Consider the following 22,625-nt stretch of genomic DNA (forward strand, 5'->3'; position numbering starts at 1 on the left):
ACATGGTTACATACGCCATCTAATGGTTAAAAATTAAAAGTAGGAATTCGATATTTTTTCGCGAGGTAGCGTTAAAAGCTGCACGGTAGAGAACAATAGAAAGAGTGATCGATAATTTTGTTTACATCGCATTTGATGTTAAAAACTGTTAAATTTAAACATGTCTGGGAAAAGGAAAGCTGAAGAAATTGTTCAAGAATCTGATAACAAGCAACATAAGACAGATAAAAAAGATGGAACTGAAGATATCATTGTAAAAGAAGAAGAAAACGGCGAGACAGAGTCGCCTCTTCCTTCAGCGAACAATGACAATGAGAACGGAAGTCAGGATGGATTATCATCAACCGATACTTTGGATAAAAAAGACGACAAAGATGTGGCAAGTTCAATATAATTATCTGAATACCAAGCATTCTGCTAGTCGCAATACTTGAATATATTGTTTTCTTATATGCCAGGATGTAGTTTTGACATTTATACTGCTACCTGAAATGTTGCCATTGATCAATGTGTCAGAAGAGTTTTACCTAGATTATGCATACGTTTTATGATAATACATTTAATTACATACATATAATTTCGTACTTGGAGTTTCAGTTGTTGCTCCTGTTAGCGTGCTACCAACGCAAATACCCTAAAAGTGTGTTCTGTTATAGCTGCTAGTTCAATTCTTTTTCTTTTAGGGATCAGATTTGTTTAATATTTACTGCTAAGGGTTTTATAATGTGTTTTCACGCAACAGTATGTTATTTACGTGCGTGTTTAAACAATACCAATATCAAAATTGCAGTAATGTTTGGTTAGTGGTTGTAGTGGCTAGGGCTCCTGATTCAAATCAGAAGGTTCCAGGTTTGAATTCAGGCCAAAGTTCTGCTATCCTGAATGAGGATTTTCTTGGCTATGCTAGGATAATATCTTACAGCACTGCTGAACCACTTCTACATTTTTTCAGTACATCATGTAGTTTCCCATTGAGCGATCTGTGACCTATGCTATTGAAAAATTATCTTGAAAGAAAGAATAAAATAATGCTAATGTGAAATAATACCGGCTTTTTTGCAGTTACTGGTGGGAAGCATTCAATTAAAAGGTATGTTATCCTTTTAATGTAACAGAAAAGTCTGTCTGAAATTTATTAAATTTATGGTAAAAATTCATTGTGAAGAGATGATGCAGTTAACATATTACTTAGTTGTAATTTGCTTAGGATCTAAGGGCAAAGGAGAATGATACCTGATTGTGATATGTTTGTAAAATGATGCTTTCTAACAGTAAATAAGAATCCTGCATAATCTTGAAGGAATATTTGTCATTTGTTAGTAGAATTATTTACTGTAGTCAGTCATGCCTACAATAAAGTTATTTCTTAGACATCCTTGAAAGTAAAAGGTACCTGGTTTAATTCTGAAATTTGGTAAAATGTTATTACTTTTGTGCTGAATATGAATTAAGTTTTATGTATAATCCTACATGGATATTTTTCATAGTAAGGTTGCAGTATTACTCATTTACTTTTAAAATCTTTGTTCCTTTTCTGAAAATGTATCTGAATGAGATGATAGATATGTTACAATCATGCAAATGCTGCTGTAAACTATGTGTTCCATCCATATGAATACGTAGAGACTTATTCCACTGTTTATTTGAATTGAGTTAACTTCTATTCCTAAAGATTATACTAGTTAACAAAGTTGTTTTTGTTACAGAAATGACCATGTTTTTCTTTCATTCAGTATACCTTATAGTTTATTTTTCTCAAAACCTGTACATATACGAGCCCATTTTTGGACAACATTCAGTACCTTGTTACGTAAGTAATCAAGATCAGAGTGCAGATATACATGCCTCAATTTATTTGGCATTTGCATTTTCATTAATGCCATAAGGCGTGGAAATGCATAGGTTGAAGGCATTTCTTCCACAGACTCAATATTAAAAATAAGAGTTGCATTAATGTGTGAATATTTTTCATTACATACTTCAGATTGTACACTTTAACTGGTGTATCCTTTTGTGTTTTGAATAAAATATGCATAAGAAACTGTTCGTAAACTAATATAAAGTGGAAGTGATGTTAGAAGAAACCATTTTAAAACTGTGAAACACAACAGTTCAAATTATACAGTTGTGTTATTAAAGCAGAAAGCCACTACATGTTTCAACCTCTTTCATTTTTCATCAGGTATGTATTTAGATACTGACATTGACATTTATTAAGTCTGTTGGTTACAGTTTACAGTGTAATTCATGACTCCCTAGTCTTCAGTCCATCTTCTTTATAAGCTTATGTTCATCTTAATATTTTTTTATCTTCTGTATTTATACGTAAAACTTTATCACTGTATCAAATCTTTCTTATCTTCTAGTTTGTGATTATTCCTCATATTTATTTACTGACCTTTTCCATTTATCTTTGTATCTGCTTAAATATAGCCCAGTTTTCTGCAGTTTGTTATAATTTTTGTCTGTAACTATCCTAATCACAGTTTCTGGATTAATATATGTAAATCTTTTGTCTACCAACTGTTCTTCACTTTCCAGTTTCAACATATCTCAATATATGGCTCCTGCCTTTGTCTTTATTACACATAGAACATCCCATGCTCAGTATTTCTCCTAACTCCCTTCAGTCTTCAGATGCCCATTTTCCACCATCCTATACTTCTTCTGGCCTCCAGGGTACATAATACTGTGTATAATTTATTTTCCCGACTACACTTCAATTTATTGTAAACTATCACTGATCTTTTCTCTTTCTTACGTGCTTCCATATTGTCTCTGAATATCCACACACCTTTTACTTACTCGTTGCCCTGATGATGAAGGCAGTAAGAACCTGTGAAATATTGGTAAACTTCTGCTAGACTTCACGGTGCTACAACTCTGAAAACAGCCATATTTGTGATTACTGAACCTCAAATCCTACCTTTTACTTCCTTCTCTGCATACATTAATATTTAAATGTATACTCTGATTGTTCATAAAACAATGAGGTTGAAATAATTGTCTTGTAATGATCAGTAGTAAATTTTTAAATATTTTGTGCTTGTAGGATTTGAGGTTTTCATGACGGTGAGTCTGAAGATTCCTGTCTTCTGTTTTATACTTGTCCACTTATTATGACTGAATAGGTTAGAATATGTAGTGGATCTTTCATTTGGTAATACACCCATATAATTATATTCTTGATGGTTTGATATGCATTGTTGAAAGTATATATTATAATCTTGTGTTATATGACACCATATAGTCATGTATATTCCTCAAAAACTGATAACCAGCCACATGACTGTATTGTGTTACAAGCCAGAAGATTACAGACTGAAGTTATAGACTTAGTGACCATCTTTTTCCTTTTGGGGACAATCTTTTAAAAGTTATATATTGTTGTTTCTTGGCTCTACATCCCAGCTTTGGGTTTCACTACCTCCTTTTCGGAGGTTTCTCGGTCTTTCAAGTGTGCATTTATGAGTATTGAATGACCGGCCCACTGACTGCACAATTTCTACTCAATCTTGATTTGACTGCCAGAGCTATCTAGCAGTGAATCAGGAGACTTGGGTGAGAAATGGCTGCTGAATTTTGCTTACAAAACATCTTGTTCATGATCGTAAGGTTCTTTTACATGCCGAAAATCTACTACATGGGACTGCCGCCTTTACTTCCCCTCTGAAGGAAGTTGTGCTATGGATTTTTATCACCCTTAAAAATCCATCGACCTCAGCCGGTTTTGAACACGCTAACCTTGGGTCCAGTGGCAAGCATGCTAACCACTAGTCCACTGAGGGCAACTTTAAAAGTGATATAATCTTATAATAACAAAAATGTAAAAAAATGAATTAAATAATTACTTCTTGCTGCTGATTATGTGTGCAATCCTATTCAGAGTAAGATAACTGATCCCTGAAATTAGTTATAAAGTGAGTTTCAGAATGACCTGCTTACATGGGGAAGGTACTAAGAAAAAAATCACATAATTGAAAAGTGTACACTAAAACATGCAAATTCGAATGTACCGTTACTGTTGTCTTGAGATTTATACTTAACGCAGAAGGTATGAAGTTCTGTTTCTTGTCAACAGAGAGTTAAAGGCACAGATGGCTGTGGAATGTTCCTGATATGTGGAGGGACCAATTGGGATCTCACAGGCCGGAAGAATGTTCCAAAAGGTATGTAATGTGAAGCCAATTCAAGTCAGTGTTATGCAACCTAGTGTGCCACAAATTTTTATAAGAAATTGCATTCTGAAAGGTGTGATGTTTCCTTTGTTCCATCCTGTGCTTTCTTACCTTTCCTTTGTATCACCCCGTTTTAACCTTGCCTTCTTCCTGTCAGTGCGCCCTGGTCTTCATCTGTTTTGCCATGTTATACGGGAACCAGAGTGAGTCGGTCTCTGCCCGGTGGTCGGACACTTGACGTCTCTTCCATTTGTTCGGACTAAATTGGGTGGGTTTTTCCTGGCTTAGAAAGTGGGCAGAGGTGTGACTCAGGTTCCTGGGGCTGCTTCGTGATATATCATTCTTTTCTGTGCGTGACTAGTTATATATATATATATACACATACATGTGCAAGCACACATACACACACACACACAATCTGTTTGATTTGTATTTTGTGAATAAATAATAGTGTTATAAAGGGTGTGTGCATGTGTGAGTGAGTGTGTCATAGGGCAAGTTTCTATGTGTAGATATATATTTATGCCACACACAGTTCTGTACCCACTTTCATGAGATGAAAGTTTGTGATGTGCTGTTATGTGTTTTTAACAAATTGTGGTGTGCCATGGGTGAAATTCCATGACAGCTTATTAAAAATGCTGCTACATTAAGCCTATTATTGCTGACAGGGTCACATATTACTTCATAGTTTTCTTTATCAAAATTATTTATCAGTGAGATATTTAATGTTTTGCTTGAGTCACATTTGAGTATCAGATTTTATTTCTGTTGTAATTCATATGCATCCTTCCAAGTGCTTATTACTAACAAATGTTCTAGTTCTTGATATGTCTTCTTCATTAAGCCAAACAGTTGCTCAAAGTGACAGTTACTATCAAATCCTGACAAAATTAACAATGCATATTTTATGATATCAGGCAACAATTTTTCATCATGCAGAGTAACACAGTGACAAAAAATGGAAGATGAAGGCATTGTGTTTGTTCGCTAGATTTTGAATTACCTACAAGATTATATAGGATTACAACTCTAAGAAAAACCACCAACAAATCACTCCTAATTATAAACTTTGTATCATTCACCTCAGAAATATTGATAAACTTCTACCAGATGACATGGCACAATAACCCTGGAGACAGCCATCTTCTTTGACACTTTCACGACTTCTGTAAGATTTGAGGTTCTCATGATAGTGAAGGTACAGTCCACAGACCAGAAGAAAATCCCTGCGCAAAATTTCACAGTGAGTGACGACCCATCCTAAAAGCATTCGTTCCACAACCACTGAACAACAGACAACAGGCTTTCATGTGTTCTAATGGGTACAGCTTTAAGATTACCTCACAGTGGCACTGTGATTTAATCTAGAATATTATCAGAACACAGTACAGGTGCACTCACTACACACTACGCTTAACTGTTTGATGTTTTCAGTCTGTGTGTAGTAGTGTAAAACTCTGGCATGTCACTTCCCACCAATAGCAGCCCTCTATCCACCTGATACGAAACATTCCCCCTGCACTGCACCAGAACTGACTTCCCCCCTCAGGGCTTTTCTCGTGGTCGGTGGACAGTTACAGTATTGTTTGTCTGGGTTGTGATGCCACATGGATTTGTTTTGCATTATTTATAATTTTAATATATTCATAATTTTGTTCAGGTACAAAAGGAGCGACTGGTCGCAATCTGTGGTCCCCACATCGTTTCACTCCTCTTAGTGGTGTGAGAGTGAGACTTGTCGCATCAGGCAGCAATAGCGTTCACAGTATTATTGTCACAGAGGAGGGAAAGGCTATGAGTTTAGGTAAGAGTTGGCGGTCTCTTAAAGATCATAATTTGCTTAATTTCTGTAGTTTGTACTTTGTTTCCCCTGTATAGAGAGATCGTTTGAAATGTTGCATAATGCACGTTATACCAAACACTGGAAGGAGGACACATTCAACATATTTTATATGTTTGTAATGTTTATTGTGTTGTGATTGCATAGATTATAAATTTCAGTTCCTAGCACATCTGAGCTGTGTTTTAAGATTATCGTTATAATATAATAGAAGGATGGATCAGTGAGTAACTTTGGTGATTAATGTGTTTGTTCATAGGCTTGACTGTATGACTTACTCATTTACTTACTTGCTTACTCTGTGGAGCCAAGTTCTTCCTGAGAAGCCAACAGTCACTCGGGCACTGAAGAAATTACCGTTTTATGTAACCTGAAGGTTTATTATCATGTTCACAAGAACCTGGAACTGGTCCCTATGCTGGCCAGATGAGTCGTAGGCTTGACTGCCAGTGTCAAAAAATTATTTTGAGAATACAGGCTTCTATTATACAAGTCTAGGCTATTTTGCTATTAGAAAGTATTATAACGAATGGCATAAATAAGAATATTTACATGAAATTATCCATTATCTTTGCTTTAACTTTTATTTTTCTCAATCAGCATGAATCATAATCACACATATATGAACAATAATTTTATGAAGTAGAAATATTTAAAATGTTATTCTCATAATGGCGTAATGGAAATTACGAAGAAGTAAAGTCAGGTTACAAAACATCAATCTTACAAACAAATTGTAATACATTTAATTTACTGTAATAAGTTTATAATATAAATATAACTGCAGCTAAATAAGAAGAATATTTAATTAAACCTCTGATACTTTTTGGTAAGTTAACATTTTTTAAACTTAACCTCAAATTTTGTATTGATAGTCATTAAAATGTTCATGTGAGTTCTGAAAAGTTTGGTTTTTGTATTAAAAAAACTGTGAATAAAAATGTTAGAGACTTACTATAGGCTCACAGGCCAGATTATTTGGCCCTGCTTTAGTTAATTCCATCCTGCGCAGTCTGAGGCATCATGCTTTGGACCGGTGATACAGAATGTGCGCTGGTTCAAGTCTCGGGGAAAGAAATTTCTCATGAGATTTTTGACCGGTGTATGGGACCAGTGGCAACCCAGCATCGTGAGGAAATTGGGGAGCTACAATGGGTAGCGTAATCCGGTCATGAAAACTAGCAGTGGCTGGGGGTTCGTCATGCTGACCACGCGTCACCCTATATCTGGTTGGATGATCGTTCACCTCTGCTTAGGCATGTGAACTTGAGGCCAGCAGCCAGCTAGTCTGCTTTGGCTCTCAGAGGGCTGTTACGCCACGGATTATTATTATTAGTTAATTCCAAAGTACAAACATGACATTATGAATTAAGGTATTGTCACCAGGTCGTAATGAAAAGGGACAACTTGGCGTTGGTGACACAAAGCGCAGAGATGTGCCGACTCTCATTGAAGCTCTGAAAGATCATATTGTCGTTGGAGCAGCTTGTGGGAAGAACCATACTCTGCTTTTGACAGGTAAGTCTCTTCATTTTGAATGCCTCATAAGAATGCTGTCTCTCAGCTTTGCCATATCCTGGTTACTACTGTTTTTATCTCATATTTTAGAGACTGGTAATATTTAATAAAGGCAGTTGTTTGCTGCTGTTGGTGCAGAGAGGTGTTGAGCTACAAGTTGTGGCATTGCAAAACTGTATACATGAACATGCAATTAGTTGTTATTACTACTGCTAAATAATTAATACAAATTTTTGCTGTAAACACAATATAAATACTACAACCATCTTTATCCCTGAATTCTTCCGAAGCAGATTCCCTCAGATGTATAAAGTGAAACTTTTGCGGCCACTGAAGTTGATGAAAGATTCTTGGGTTACAAGCCACATCAGGTGGCTGAATGGTGAATAAACCATATCTTCTGCCAATGTTTCAAGAGCAATCTCTGCTCTCATCCTCAGAGCTGTTGCTCTACAAAAGGGCCAGATTTGTTACGCAGCAGCCGTAAGGATGAGAGCATAGATTTCTCTCGAAACATTGGCAGAAGATATGATTTATTCACCATTCAGCCACTTGATGCGGCTTGTAACCCAAGAGTCCTTTACTAGATTCCCTCAGGTTTACTACATTTAATTCTAGTGTTCCATCTCTGCCAGTCTTTCTTTTGAAATATTCCTGTAAGTTTTTGGCATGTCTTACACAGTTCATCCATGCTGTTACCAGTTTTGAGGATGTTAGTCTTATACATAATTTTGACCATGTAGGCTCATGAAAGTTCTGTTGACAGTGGTACAGAGGTATTCACAGCACTGTGTGACCATGTTTCCTGGTAACAGAATTCAGTTCATAATTTTTGTGCTGTGTCTTACGTTTTAACTAACTGTAGGTACTTTGTGCCTGTTCGTGAGGCTGAATGTGGAATGTCTCTGTTCGTTAGCCATGTCATTATATCATCTTTTTTGTGTTTGTGTCCAAAGTTTCATCTAGCATACTTGTGTGGATGTGGATAGTGTCCATTACAGTGACTGACTCTCATTTCCATGACATGGTTCTTTGTTGTGGGAAATTCTTCCCTAGTGTAAATATAAAGAATTGTACACTGCAACACATTTTTACTGCAGTCTCATAACTCACTCTGTTTTCTTGTACTCATGATGGGGACTGAATTTTCATTGTTTCATTTGTATTATGTGAAGATTTTGTCACAGTTCTTTGTATGGTTTGAATTCCAGCACCACGTGATTCGTCTGTTCACTCCTGACACTTGGAAACATTTTGAGCTGAGTTTATGTTTTGTGCTTAGAAACCACCGAAATGTTGGTACATGTTTATTTCAGATCCCCTGTTTGTGAAAAGCCTTGAACATATTTACTTCTGCGTCCATTTTAAAAGTTTACTACACAAGGCTGTTGATATAAATATTATAAATTTTGCACTAAAACATCAACCAAGGTCACCAACATAATAAGAAGCTGTAATTGACTTGTGCAAGGGCCAGAGAAGTCACCTAAAAATATTTGTAATGGTTTATGAAGTCCCTGTCTGCCTTTGTTAAAGATTCGTGGTCTTCCAAAAATGTGACATAATCTGGGACTTGTTTATATCAAAATTTTAAGTTTTACCTTGATTCAAAGTTACATTTCATTGGTTCTTGCAGATATGTGGTACATTCTTTAATTGTTCATTTTTTGTTTTCAAAAATTATCAGTATTCTGTGATTCATTTTTTTATTTTTGTGAATATGTGGATTGTTCATAAGTACTTTGTAAAATATCACATGCATTTGAATGACTTGCCCCTTTACCAAAAGCAAAATATTAATTTTATTGACATCTACAGTATGTTAACTTATATGATTTTGCATCCATTGTTCTGTATTTGCTCTTATAAATTCTTTGAAGGAAGTAATATATTTGATCTTTAATAACTGTTTAATTTAAAGATAGGAAACTTGAGCTTCCTGGTCTGAGTTTTTAGTAACAAATATAATATGAGCATCCAAATTTAATTTCTTTTTATAGTAATACATGTGTCATCATTTGAGAGCAAATGGTTTCTGCTGACAAATTTCGCAGTCGACAGAACATATACTAAAAGGACACAGTAAAGATGTCAGGCCATTTGTTTCAGATAATGGTTCACTTTGTGTGGTGCCAGAATCTCAGTTGTTGGTCTGTACAAATGATGGATCCATTCACTTCTGATTGGTGGGCATCAGTTGGTACTTTGCCACCCGTTGGACCTCCTAATCCTGAACCCACAGTTGACCAACGTTGCAGTTGAGTGGTTAGCATTCCTATTTCTTATGTGGGAGGTCGTTGGTTCAAATCCTGACCCAGAGACCAGCTATCCTAAATGAGGTTTTCTTTGGTTTTCCTCAGTTTCTGAAAACATATACTGGGATAATGCTATGATATTAGGCCATGGCTGCTTCCTTCCACATCCTTTCCCATTATTTATTCACTAATTAACTTTTCTTTCAATGCTTATAATCTTGAGCTATTGAAAGTGTCATTAGTAAACATAAAAAAGACCCAACGTATTCTAGTATTAAATACATTTTCTTTCGCCTTTTTTCCACTGGTGGGAATACGTAGAATTTTGGATGAGGTAATGTGTCTTTTTCTACAGATCGTGGTGTTGTGTATGGTTGTGGAGACAACAAATTTGGACAGTGTGGTGTTGGGAATCAGAGCCCAACCATTCTTACTGCTACACTGGTAAGTGAGCTTTGTTGCTTTCCAACATATTTGAAGTAGAACAATCAATGAAATGAGGAACTGGTGCCACAGAATTTTTGTTTTAGATTTTTAATGCTAATTATGAAATAATGTTAAAAGATTTGCTGTCAAATTTTAGAAATATGTGAAAGTTACTTCTTGGTTTTATGCATTGTGAAAGAACCTCAAGCAGACTTGTATTGTGTGGCCAGTTTGGACTTGGTGTTGAAGAGAAATATTCTTCGTCCTCATCCTTGCTTCCCAGAATTAATTTTGTGAGCTTCAGCGTGTTCTGTGGAGAGATGTAGGGACAGAAGAAGTTTATAAATTTATCGCTTCATGTTATGTGAGAGGAATGAGATTGTTTATGAAAATAGATCAAATGGAAGACACAGTTGGAAGGATAAAGGTTGATATTGAAATGGAATTTTGATGTACAGCATGTGGGTGGTGAACTGGATTGAAGTGGCGGAGGGTATTGTAATAATGTGAGTGGTTGACTGGTCTCAGTTTTGTGAAGTATAGTTTGTTTCTTTTGTTGTTGTTTTTTTATATTTTTCTGGGTTGTGTATACCCCTTGCCTTTACTTACATGGTTACTGTATGTCCAGATTAGCTACAAAGGCCCTCCCATTGTGAAACTGGGCTGCGGGGCAGAGTTCAGTATGATCCTCGACTGCAAGGGGGCATTGCATTCGTTTGGCTTGCCTGAATATGGACAGCTTGGTAAGTTATTATACTCTGATAGTACCCTGTTCTTGATGACATTTCAACATGGTGCTATGGACCGAAGTGGCTTGAACTATGAGAAGACAAAGCAGAATTTTACAGGAAACACATTGTCGTAGTTATGATAGAACAAATATGAACGTCATTGTGTTTGTTGCACATTCATGTTCTGATATATGTGAATCATAGTTATTTCCTCTTGGCAGAATGTTGACGATAAATATGTTGTGACACCCCTGTTATTATACATTATGCCACATATATGAAACAACCAAAACATCATTTATTCATTAACACAGTGCATTATGAAATAATTTAAATCCAGTCAAAAAATAAGTTAATGTGGGATTTGACACTCTTTTTGTGAGGGTAGCTTGTGATCTAAGTTTCTGCACTGGATACTTACGGGAATGCTGTTTCTTCAAGACCTACTGGTATACAGTTCGCATTAAGCTGTACATTTCTGCTGGCAATTACCATATTCGTCATTTAGAGTAAATAGAATGCCAAGATACAAGTTTGCCAGGTGGACAAAAGCTAAGAAGGACGTTGGAAAGAAAACCACTGTTCCAGAATTCTTCCTGCAGGAGTCAGAAGAACTGTGATGCTGGACAACATATGCCTTTGTTGTAGTGGTAGGGCATGGACAAGAAGTTAGTTATTTAGTTTGTTTTTTTAAAGTGGGGGTGTAGATGAGTAGTCCCTTAATGCTCACTGTATCTGTACCATTATAATCATTTTATATTATCTTTTATGTTGCTTTTGTGATGGCTATTTATAGTCATTGGTTTGAAATGCTTATCTGTTTATGTATCACTTGGTTTAGTGTACTGATCAAGATGGTGGTGGCACGAAATTGATTGGTATTATTAGCCAAGTTTATCTTTTCAGGTCACAATACAGATGGGAAATACTTCATTACATGCAATAAACTTGGTTTCCACTGTGAAACAGCTCCAAAACGCATTGTTTTCTTCATTGAGAAGGCAAAAGACGGCCATATTACCCCAGTGGAGGTGGTGGAGATTATTGATTTCTCCTGTGGATCGAACCACACAGTTAGTACACCCTCTTTGTGGTATGTTTATAATGTTTGATATTTCATTAAATGTGCAAAACTAGCAGCCAAGGCAAGAAGCTTGCAGTCCGTGTTCATTACCTCCACGTTTCGTAATATTCCTGTTACATCAATCAACTGTTGGCATTTTGTGGTGTTTATGTCACTATTTTTACATGTTCTTTGTTCACCCTTGCATTTTGCACTGCTGTTTTGTAGTAACATGGTTTGGGTTTTTGTTTTTCTTCAATAATTGTGCACTAATTTTATGTGTAACAGCAATATTTGTGATGCTTTGCTAATGTTGCTTTCTTGGTAAGCTTATTTTTGTAACGTTGTCTATCTGAAATGTATTGAAGTGCAGTCGTGTAATTAGTTAAAGCAGTAGAACACGTTAACTCTTTTAAATATAAAAAGACAAAAATTATTATTTCATGACTTTTAACACTGTATTAAAAAATAATATTTGCATCTGATTTTTTAAAACATAAATCACTGTTTTTTGTTTTAATTATCTCAACATCACATTCTCCTGTATAGCTCCAACCCACTGACAAATACGTTTACCATCTATACTCAGAATAGGTGTGCAGAAAGTAAACTACTTAAAATAACTTTTTAGGTAATTACAGATGTCATTCTCTAACGCCTATTCATTGATTTTAATCTCTGTCTTCAGGTTGCTGTAGACTCTCACAAGAGAGTGTTCTCTTGGGGCTGGGGAGGTCTTGGTCGCCTCGGTCATGCAGAACAGAAGGATGAAATGATTCCACGACTGATAAAATTCTTTGACACTCAGTCACGGGGAGTCAAGTCTGTGCATTGTGGTAGTTCATTCAGCCTAGCGATAAATGAACTAGGTAATCTAAGTCAAGAACTTGAATTTGTAGAATAACTGGTATGGTTCTTTTCAGTTCTTTCAAAATAATACGATGATAGTACCTTGAATATTGCCTTCTTAGCTTCTCATTTCATCCACCTGCATTCATCTTTCATAATCAATCATATTCAGTACAGGTAGCCCTCGATTTACACCGGGGATGCGTTCCTGGACTCACCGGCGTAAATTGAAACTCTTTTATAATGTAAATCAATGGGAAGTCAATGACATGTGTTCCCAGCACCCAAACATTGACAAGTAATATAATGGCATTACATTGAAAGCTCTGAAAAAACATAAATAAAATAAAGGGAATTTAAAAAATATATTTTATACACTTACAATCGGCAATTTGTTGGTCCCCGCAATTGACTGCGATTCTTATATGTGATTGATGTGTACATTCATCTCTGCTGTTATGCGATAGTTGCATTCATGTAAGACACCGACCTATAGAAAATCGCATAGTAAAAATAACCCCGGTACCTCCGCAGAGATTAAATTAGTCCTTTGAAAGTTTAAAGCGCCGCGAATGAAACTGCATAAGAGCAAACTCACATATGCAAAAGTTTGCATTTCACAAACAGCTTTTACTGATTCATTGATCTCATTGGAGCATTTTCTCATCAACGAAACATACTTAATTGCAGAGATGACTATTTATAATTTTTATTCAAAATCAGCAATGTAAGAATTACGATTTAGTGTAAGAATCAGTACGAGATACATTGTGAAACGTTATAAATAATAGTAAAATATATTTTTTTCACTTTTTGACTTGCTGGTTTAAAAATCGGCGCAAATCGAGGGCTACCTGTGCTGTACTTGTCTTTAGTTCAGTCAGTCAAACATTTGATGTGCTTTCTTAATATTGCAGGTGCTGTGTACTTATTTGGTCAGACGAAACGTACCGGTGAGGCCAACATGTATCCCAAGCCTATCCAGGACCTGGCGGGATGGGCAGTTCGCAGTGTGGGGTGTGGTTTCACCAGCATCGTGATGGCAGCTGATGACAGTGTCATCGCTTGGGGACCCAGCCCTACATGTGGTGAACTGGTATGCTAATCTCAGTGATTGTTAGAACATATATTTGTAGGACAATTTGGGCGTGCCCATGAAATGGTTAGAAGACTGCAGAATTTAAAAGTGATGCTATAAGTGTAAAATGAAGCCAAGATTTTGTTGGATGGATCAAGGGAGGAAATTATTGAAATAAGTTTTGTGTATCTTTGTGCAGATAGATGCAGGAGGGAAGTTTTTTGTTATTAAACTTGTATTTGGACCATGCTGTCAAGGTTGGTTGCTCCCAGTACTACCGGATATGTAAAGGTTTCTCACAAGCATTTGTTTTTGTTTCATTTATTGTTTTATCATTGTTGCTCTTCGTCTGTATCATTTTTGTCAGCTCTGTTGTCTTGATTTTGTCACATCTTTATGCTCGGCACTTGCAGACATGTGACAGCATTATCTTTGTATGATTATTATTTTCATTACTTAACAAGACCACCAAGGATTATTGACCACTGCCTCATGTGCATTGATAGTTTCTGTCTTTATGGTGCTGTCTTGTGGTTTTCAGAGGACACTCCAATATGTGAATATCCAAGGAGAACTCTCAGAAATGAAGGTTACATGCATCCTTTTCACCCTCTGCAAGGTCTAGGTCTCTGTTGTGTTACAGTGATGTGATGGTTGGGTGCTAGCAGTGCAGTACAGTGCAGTATGAAGTTAATCACAAATCCCTTGAAACCTGTGGATGTAGGTCTTTTATACTGTTGAGGATCATAAAGTGGTACTTTCCAGAGGTATATGACCTGCTGTTAGTTAAGGCCCCACAGTAATTTCACGGTCAATGTAAATTTTTATTTAAATTTTGAAGCTAGACAGATTTGTCTTGTTACTAGCTGTCAAATTATGTGTCTTTATATTCAAGCTGCTTGTACTGTTGAACTCTCACTTTGTGTGGATGTTGAATTTTTTAAATCAAATCTGTAATGTAGCTTCTGTCATAATCACTCTGCCATTGACTATGTGGTATAATCATGGGAGATTAGACACACTGTCATCAAAACAGCTTACCGTTTTTATTTCTTGACCTATAGAATCTGCTGTCTTTTTTTATCACTTTATTAATGTCATGGTGCAGGAGAATGATGTTACTGAGGACTCCGTCCTTAAGCGTTGTGTTATTTTCTTTTGTACCTCAAATGAGTAGGAGCTATCTATGCTATGCTGCCTCCATCATCAGGGTGATGACAGAGGCAGCATTGACCTCTGCAATGTTGGTGGACATCTACCAGACACAATCTTTAGTTTTCTCTCAGTTCATACCTCAAATGATAGGTATCACATATGTGGTCCTAGAAATGGCTTTTGAATAGATTCCAGAGTTATAGAAATTTATACAGACACAGTACTTGTTTGTTACAGTATTGGCAAAAAATAATCTTGCCATCTGTTGTTATAGTAGGGATTGTCAGATCAGACAGACTACTTTTTAATGTACAGGCATACCTCGTTTTATTGCGTTTCGCAGATATTGCGTTTTTTACAAATTCAAGGTTTGTGGCAACCCTGCGTCTAGCAAGTCTATCAGCGCCATTTTTCCAACAGCATGTGTTCACTTCGTGTGTGTCTGTCACATTCTGGTAATTCTCGCATTGTTTTTTAGACATAATGCTATTGCACACTTAGTAGACTACAGTATAGTGTAAACATAACTTTTATATGCACTGGGAAACCAAAATTGTGTGACTCACTTTATTGCGGTGGTTTGGAACCGAACCTGCAATATCTCCGAGGTATGCCTGTATTTACTTTTGGCACCATACAAAATTGATCGGAGAAAGAAAGCACTTTTAAATTTAACTCACTTTACTGCAACTTAGAGCATGATGCAAAACTAAGTACAAAATTACAAGACTAGAAGGGAACTTATGATGATTGTCACACAGCTGCAAATGTAACTTCAGATGTTTGTTGATATATTGGTTAATAATGTGCTATGTGACTCTGGAAGCACAGATTAGGGCACTGTTTGTTCATGCTTTTAAAGATACACTAATCCTCCACACTTTATCAGCAAAGTAAAATATACTGTTCATAAATCTGTTCTTTGACTGTTGTGCTGTATAAATGTAATACTGCTTTCCAGAGAAAGAGATATGAACAGTTTGACACATATAGGGCCAGATTCATCAAGTAATTGCTTTCAGATTTTAAGTAGTATTCCGCATGAAATGTAATATACAGAAAAGCACACAAAATCTAAAAATAAGTATGTACAGGCAACAAAACATTAAACTAGACATTTATCTCAAAATACCCATTTTAAGGCAATATAATGTCATGACTATAGAGGGAGAAGTCTTCCAAATACAGCCTATAATGTGTTGAATTTTTGAATTTATTTTAAAAAGTATGTAAATGTCATAAAAAACAACATTTTTCTGCTCACCACTGCGCCCAAGGTTCACGTGTTCGAAACCGGCCAAGGTCGATGGATTTTTAAGGGTGATAAAAATCCATAACACTACTTCCTCCGGAGGAGAAATAAAGCCGGCGGTCCCTTGTCGCAAACTTACTGCATGTAAAAGAACCTTGCGAGATGTTTTGTAAGCAAAATTCAGCGGCCATTTCTCACCCAAGTCTCCTGATTCACTACTAGATGGCTCTAGCAGACAAATTAGGACTGAGTAGAAATTATGCAGAGGCAGTGGGATTGTCACTCACTACTCACAAATGCAGACTTCAAAGACAAAGAAACCTCCCACATGGGAGGAGGCCAAAGCTTGACTTCGGGCTGTTGCGCCACAGAGTCAGTCAGATATAGAAGGATTGTGTATCTTAAGGATTCTTGCTTAATGAAAGTCTTAACATTATCTGTGTTTTATGTCTTTCCAGGGTTTTGGTGAACTACACAAATCATCAACAACTCCCATGGAAGTGAAAGCACTTGAAGGTATTTACATATTACAGGTCTCTTGTGGTTTAGGACACACCTTGCTCATAGCCAGAGACGAGTCACAGCAGGACAAAGCCAGACTGATGAAACTGCCAGAATTCATGCCGTGAGAGATGTCATCTCAGCATGGTATACTGTATACAGGCAACCTCTGCCATTTGTGGGTTATTTTAGCCTTTATGAGTGACAGGAATGAGACATTCATGTAGAGATAAGGATTTATGGTTTATGTGAAAGTGGAAGTGTAGAAGGGTGAACTTTGTGTATGGTTAGATGTTTTGAACATGCCTTTAATTTAACAGTGAATTGCAATATTTACCTGAATATAAATATATTTATGGTTTGATGAAGGTGCCAATTTGTATGGACTTTATCTACTTTGTATGAATCTTACAAGGATCTGAAGAGGAATGCAAAGTTTCACTTTCTTGTCAGTTTCCTTACTCACTGATTCATGATTATGGCCTTAGATAATTTTAATTTAACTAAGTATAGGTGTAATGTGTTTGTAACAAACAGAATGTGTCTGTAGATTTTTCATTGGTTTTAACATGGAGTATTATAAGCCAAGCACAGGGGCTTGTTCCATTCTTAACACATTCAGTGCCGGGAATTTAAATTTTGGCCTTGCTTTAATCATGGGGTTTTGCAGTTTCTGAAGAAGATTTTTTTTTTTTTTGGAAAATTAAAAAAGTTAAATTTTCACGTTACCTTTAATAGGCTTTGAGGGCATGGTACTCTGTGTAGGACCCCACCTGTTACAGGGGAACTCTACACAGAGCATACAACAGTTTCTCTGAGACATGCAATATCTTGTTTGGTAGTGGCAGTTTCAATGAGTTTGTAGGTCTTCAATTTCCTGAAGATTGCTGTCTTCTGGGTTGTGCGCCACGTAGTCTGGCAGACATCTACAGACTACGTGGCACAACAACCCAGAAGACAGGAATCTTCAGACTCACCACCATGAAAACCTCAAATCCTACTTCATTTTCCTACACAGTCTTCATTTTGGATCGTACTTGGTGTCTGTTTCAGTAGTATTAGAGTGTATTACTAATGAGCAGAGTCCATGTCATGTAAATGGTATTTATAATTAGTGACTTAACTTTGGCTTTACCATTGATGTCCTGCTCTGTTGCTCAAGTCATTTCTAGTTTCTGCCATGTGAAGAATTTATATCATCACCACCACTTATCCTTCATAATAACATGTGAAAAAGAAATACCAGAACAGATATCTAAATGACTCTTCAAGCTGCCTAAATTCATTGATGATAATTATCTTTCACTATCATATCCACATTATAAGGAGTGATGCTCATAATCATTTGTCATTGCTGGCATTGAATGTGTTATACTATCTGTAAGGCATCCTCCCAGACAGGCGAAAGTATACTTTATCAGGTATGACAGTTATAAATGCCATTCAGTATTGGTACATTTTAGTATTTATACATTATATACTTTGTATTATGCAGTTTTATAATTTTGTTTAGTATAAGATACTAAATTCTTAAATAAAGATATCAAAAAGTATGTGAGGAGAACCAATACATATTTTCCTGATATATAAATTGGTGTATGGTTAAATTATTTGGAATGTTACTATCTTAAAGGTAATTCCTGTCAGTGCATTTCTTTTGAAATTGAAGTCAGCTGTATTACTAGTGGTTGCTGGTCTTCGTTTCATGACAGAAGTTAGAAGGCCCTGAAAGTCTATAGTATTGTAAGAGTTAGTAGTAATTAAACAATGGTTTCTTTGCCCTTAAAATATGGATTTATTATACTCATTATTATTATTATTATTGTAATTAATTATTTTCTTGCTTGGAGTTCTGTTGGTTTACGTGTCACAGTCTTAACTTATTCTGACACTTGTATTATTAACTGTTCTCTTCTCATTTGAGCCCGAGTCCAGCCACTGCTACCGCTCTCTTCATCACAGTTGGACATTGTATGCGCCTTCCTCGTTGCTCATAACGTTTGACTCCCACTGGACTTGTACGTAACTGACTGTCCAACTCAACTTGTTCTATTTATGTAGAGGTCGCAATGGCCAGAGAAGTGTCCAGCTCAGTAGAGAATGTCCGTGATCTATTCATGTGTTTTGGGAGAATCACAGAATGACATCGATAAAGTTTGGGATGCGTGTGCAACTTGGCTGTTAGAAGGAGCTGGAAGCTCTGGTTGTTTCGTCATGGCCAGGTGGCCATTTGCAACAGTATGATGGGGTGACATGTAGGAGCATGGATTTGTTTAATTTGTTATGCCTTCATAACAAGTTGCTGATGGAAAGGTGTTCAGAAGTTAGATTCTGTTTTGGTTGCGTAAGCTTTCCATATACTCCGATTTAATTTGTTTTGTTTTTAATATGATTTTTATCAGCATTTTTATATTTTTTTTAATATTATCTTCAGTTTGTCCAGCTGCTGTTCACTTGACTCAGCTTTGGCTGAAAGGTTTTTAAAAACATTGATACATGACATGTTGATTAAAATTTGATTTTGATCGGTGTTACTAGTTCATGACAGTGAACGTTTTGAATTGCCTCTTTCAATTCTTCACTATTTTTTTCACATTTAGGTAAAATTTTGTAATTAATGCTACCAATAAAATTGTTCTGTGCAGCATCAGTATATCAGTGCTGATGAGAGAGGAAGATGAATGTGCCGTTGTCACAAAACGTGCATGTTTTTTTTACATTATGTGCTAATACAGTGAGTTTTTTGTGACTACAGACTCTGGCAGAAGAGATGGACATTCCTATAAGAGTGGACCAGCCCATAATGTGTAAGTTTGCTTCATGTCTGTGCTGCCTATAAAATTCACTCTAGTTGTCATGTTTTCATGTTACTAGATTGTAATGTATTAAATTGCATGATGAGAGATAGTTTTCTGGCCAGGAATTTAAAGTCACATATGTAAGATGTTATTTATTGCCTTTTGTGACTACTGGTTTTGTCAGCAAGTTAATACACTAGGATGTGACAGCCACTGCCTCAAAATAGTTCTTAATATTGCAAAAAATGTATAATATTTTTTCATTGAGTTCTACAGATTGTATCTGAAACCTCATTTGATGTAATAAATATTAAAAATTAATTTGGCAAGTTAATAAAATTATAATTCTAGTTGGCTAATATTTTAGTTGGATAAGGCATAGTTGTCCCTGTGTCTAAGCACCATACCGTGAAGGTCAGACAGCAGATGGCCCAAGTAATTACTGGAATGGATGTCACCATGATTGAAGAACAAAGACCAAAGGTTAGGTGGCTGAAAGGAATCCATGATGCAGTGGCAGAGAGAGAGAGATAAGAATGGTAACTGGGAATTCGAGGACCTCAGTGATGTAAAGAAACTGGCACAGACCCTTTACCTATCAGAAAGAATCCCTTGTATCTGCTGGAAAGGCGACTGGATGGGACACTTCAGTGAAGAAAAATCTAACCCTGTTGAGAATTAAACTGTGGTAACTTAGCCCTTGGTTGGCACATCTTACAACTATAACATGTGCCATAATTAAGTGTAACTGATAAATTTTATTAAGGGCAGCCAGTATTAAATTGCCCAAGAATCCATGTAGTCAAAATGAAATAATTTCATGTATACATATTTAAAGAGTCATATGCACAGTTACAGATCTTTAAACTTGAATGTAATAAAGTTTAGCATCTGAAGTCTGTCACTACTGTAGTACATGATACACCTTTTCATCACATGAAGCATGAAAACTGGTATGTATTATCATGACCATTGAAAATCTGTTTTTAAATTACAATACATAAAAAATAAAAAAACTTTGCCTTCCAGACAGATCTGATATGTAATATCTTCTAAATTGGCAAGCAAATATTCATCTCATCTTGGAGTTTCCAGTTTTTGTAAATTCTTTTACTTTATAATAACTGTCAATCATTCCATTTCCCTTTCTTAAAACTCTTTCCTTCTACTCATGTAAATTATTTTAATTTCTCTGTAATTGTTCCCCCCTTTCACAAGGCATTTAGTGTCCATTTTGTTAGTCGTTTTGGCCATCTGTGTTCTGAGATTCTGTTTATACTTATTGCAACCTTTTATTTTATTCCCTCAGTACAAATGTAATTTATTCTTTAAACTGAACATTCCTCAAAGCTGGCTAATATGTCTTGTTGCTGTACTTTTCTTTAATTATTTAGATTTTAAAATTAAGATACTTCTCCGCTAATTCATACATGTAAATAAATTTTACCCTGTTAATTTCAGATTGATTGCACTAACAAAAGAACAAGAATTGAGTGTCAGAACTGCATGGAATATTGTACTCATAGGAACATCCTGGCTGTTGAAATAAAGATAATTCTATGTTGCAGAAATATACAGTACAGTGCAGACTGTAATCAGTCTATGAAGAATACGTTTAATTTTTTTTATTTAATTCTATGAAGGTCTTATTATAAACTATGCCTTGCTGTAGTAGATAAATTTTAGGTGTAATGTCAGTTGATGGTGAAGACCTCCATGAATTACTTGGTTTCACATATTACCTAAGTAAAGCCGTCCCACTAAACGCTGTGTAGGTCGTTTGGGGGGGAGTGGAGGTATAGCTCCTACTCTTTCTAGACCTAGACACTAGATGGGGGTGAGTGGTCAGCATCACGCCCAGCCATGCTTTACTCCCGGGAAAGGACCCCGGTACCCATTGTAGAGGAGGCTGATTGGACCCCAGAGGCTAGAGGAAAAATCCTGTCCACATGGGTTAATATGAACATATGTTCCTCAGATTCACCCTTGGTGATGCACGTGTTATTGCAAGAAATTCAGTTAATTGAAGTCAGAGCAAAACTCCATTAAAATCTAATGTTTTAATTGAAATAAAAAGGAAACATTAGTATCTTTTTATTTTCACATGTATAATGATTTCAATATAGTATGAGCATTTTAAGTTATTGTGAAATAAATTTAAATTAGCAGGCTTATTGACTAGTATTATATTATTCAACCAATGTGTTACTAAGTGCATTTAAATTATTTAATATGTATTTGCTTTAAGGTGTTTATATAATGGAGTACCAAATGATGAGGAATGTGGATTTATCTAGCTTTCTTTTTCTTTAATGTAAACATTGTATGAGTGTTTTACATGATGACTTGTGTTGATTGATTGATTTGGTGGAGTCTGATTACTAAACTTTATTGTCTTTCATCTATGAAGGTAAAAATTACCATATTTATACCATTTTAGTTGTGTTTTTAATTGAGAAGAAAAATATCATAGAGGTTTTTAGTCTTTGCAACCACAATACAGACTATTTCATGCCCAGGACTCTATTAACATTCATCAGTATAGAAAGGACTGAACTACCTCATTTAGATAGAATATTTGTGTCAACTTTAAATGTCCAACAGTGTTCAGAAGTCACACAAGTTAAATAAAATTTTGGAAAATTTCAGTTTCTTTTATGTAGTTCAGGATTGTCAACATTCCCTGTAGTTCCTTTTGTTGAACCTGAAGGCACAGAACTGTCAATGGACCCTATCCTGGATAGTTTAGTCCAGTCTATTTTCCTCATTTCCTTTCCAGGAGGTTCCCCTCAGAAATTATATTTCACTTCCTCCTGCAAATCAACATGTACCATTTTGATTATATCTCCCTCCAGAGCTGGAAGGTATCTGTCAATATATATAAGGAATCAAACAGCAAACAAGGGAGTGTTCTTCAAACTTGGGGAGTTGGACACTGGATTAACAAAACTTTACCCTAAAGACCTATAAAGTAAGTA

General features: G+C 35.9%; 1 protein-coding gene across 3 annotated transcripts; it reads left to right on the forward strand.

The window, feature by feature from the left end:
- Positions 1-63: 63 nt before the first annotated feature.
- On the forward strand, positions 64-22,295 carry LOC110838306 (protein RCC2 homolog). Of its 3 annotated transcripts, XM_022081378.2 has the most exons (12): positions 64-379; positions 1,063-1,090; positions 1,707-1,810; positions 4,082-4,169; positions 5,842-5,985; positions 7,408-7,539; positions 10,150-10,238; positions 10,849-10,963; positions 11,858-12,024; positions 12,703-12,883; positions 13,781-13,959; positions 16,807-22,295. In XM_022081378.2, exons 1-12 carry the CDS (start codon positions 161-163, stop codon positions 16,975-16,977), a joined length of 1,617 nt encoding a protein of 538 aa, XP_021937070.1. In that variant the 5' UTR covers positions 64-160; the 3' UTR covers positions 16,978-22,295. The 3 variants fall into 3 exon arrangements, with proteins under 3 accessions (XP_021937070.1, XP_021937072.1, XP_087201994.1); XM_022081380.2 differs by lacking the exon at positions 1,063-1,090 and having other exon boundaries at positions 240-379; XM_087345868.1 differs by lacking the exon at positions 1,707-1,810 and having other exon boundaries at positions 267-379.
- Positions 22,296-22,625: the final 330 nt, after the last annotated feature.

The sequence above is a fragment of the Zootermopsis nevadensis genome, unplaced genomic scaffold, assembly GCF_977971745.1.
Source record: "Zootermopsis nevadensis isolate Lab colony 2312 unplaced genomic scaffold, Znev_1.0 Znev_ptg000009l, whole genome shotgun sequence".
Taxonomy (NCBI): domain Eukaryota; kingdom Metazoa; phylum Arthropoda; class Insecta; order Blattodea; family Termopsidae; genus Zootermopsis; species Zootermopsis nevadensis.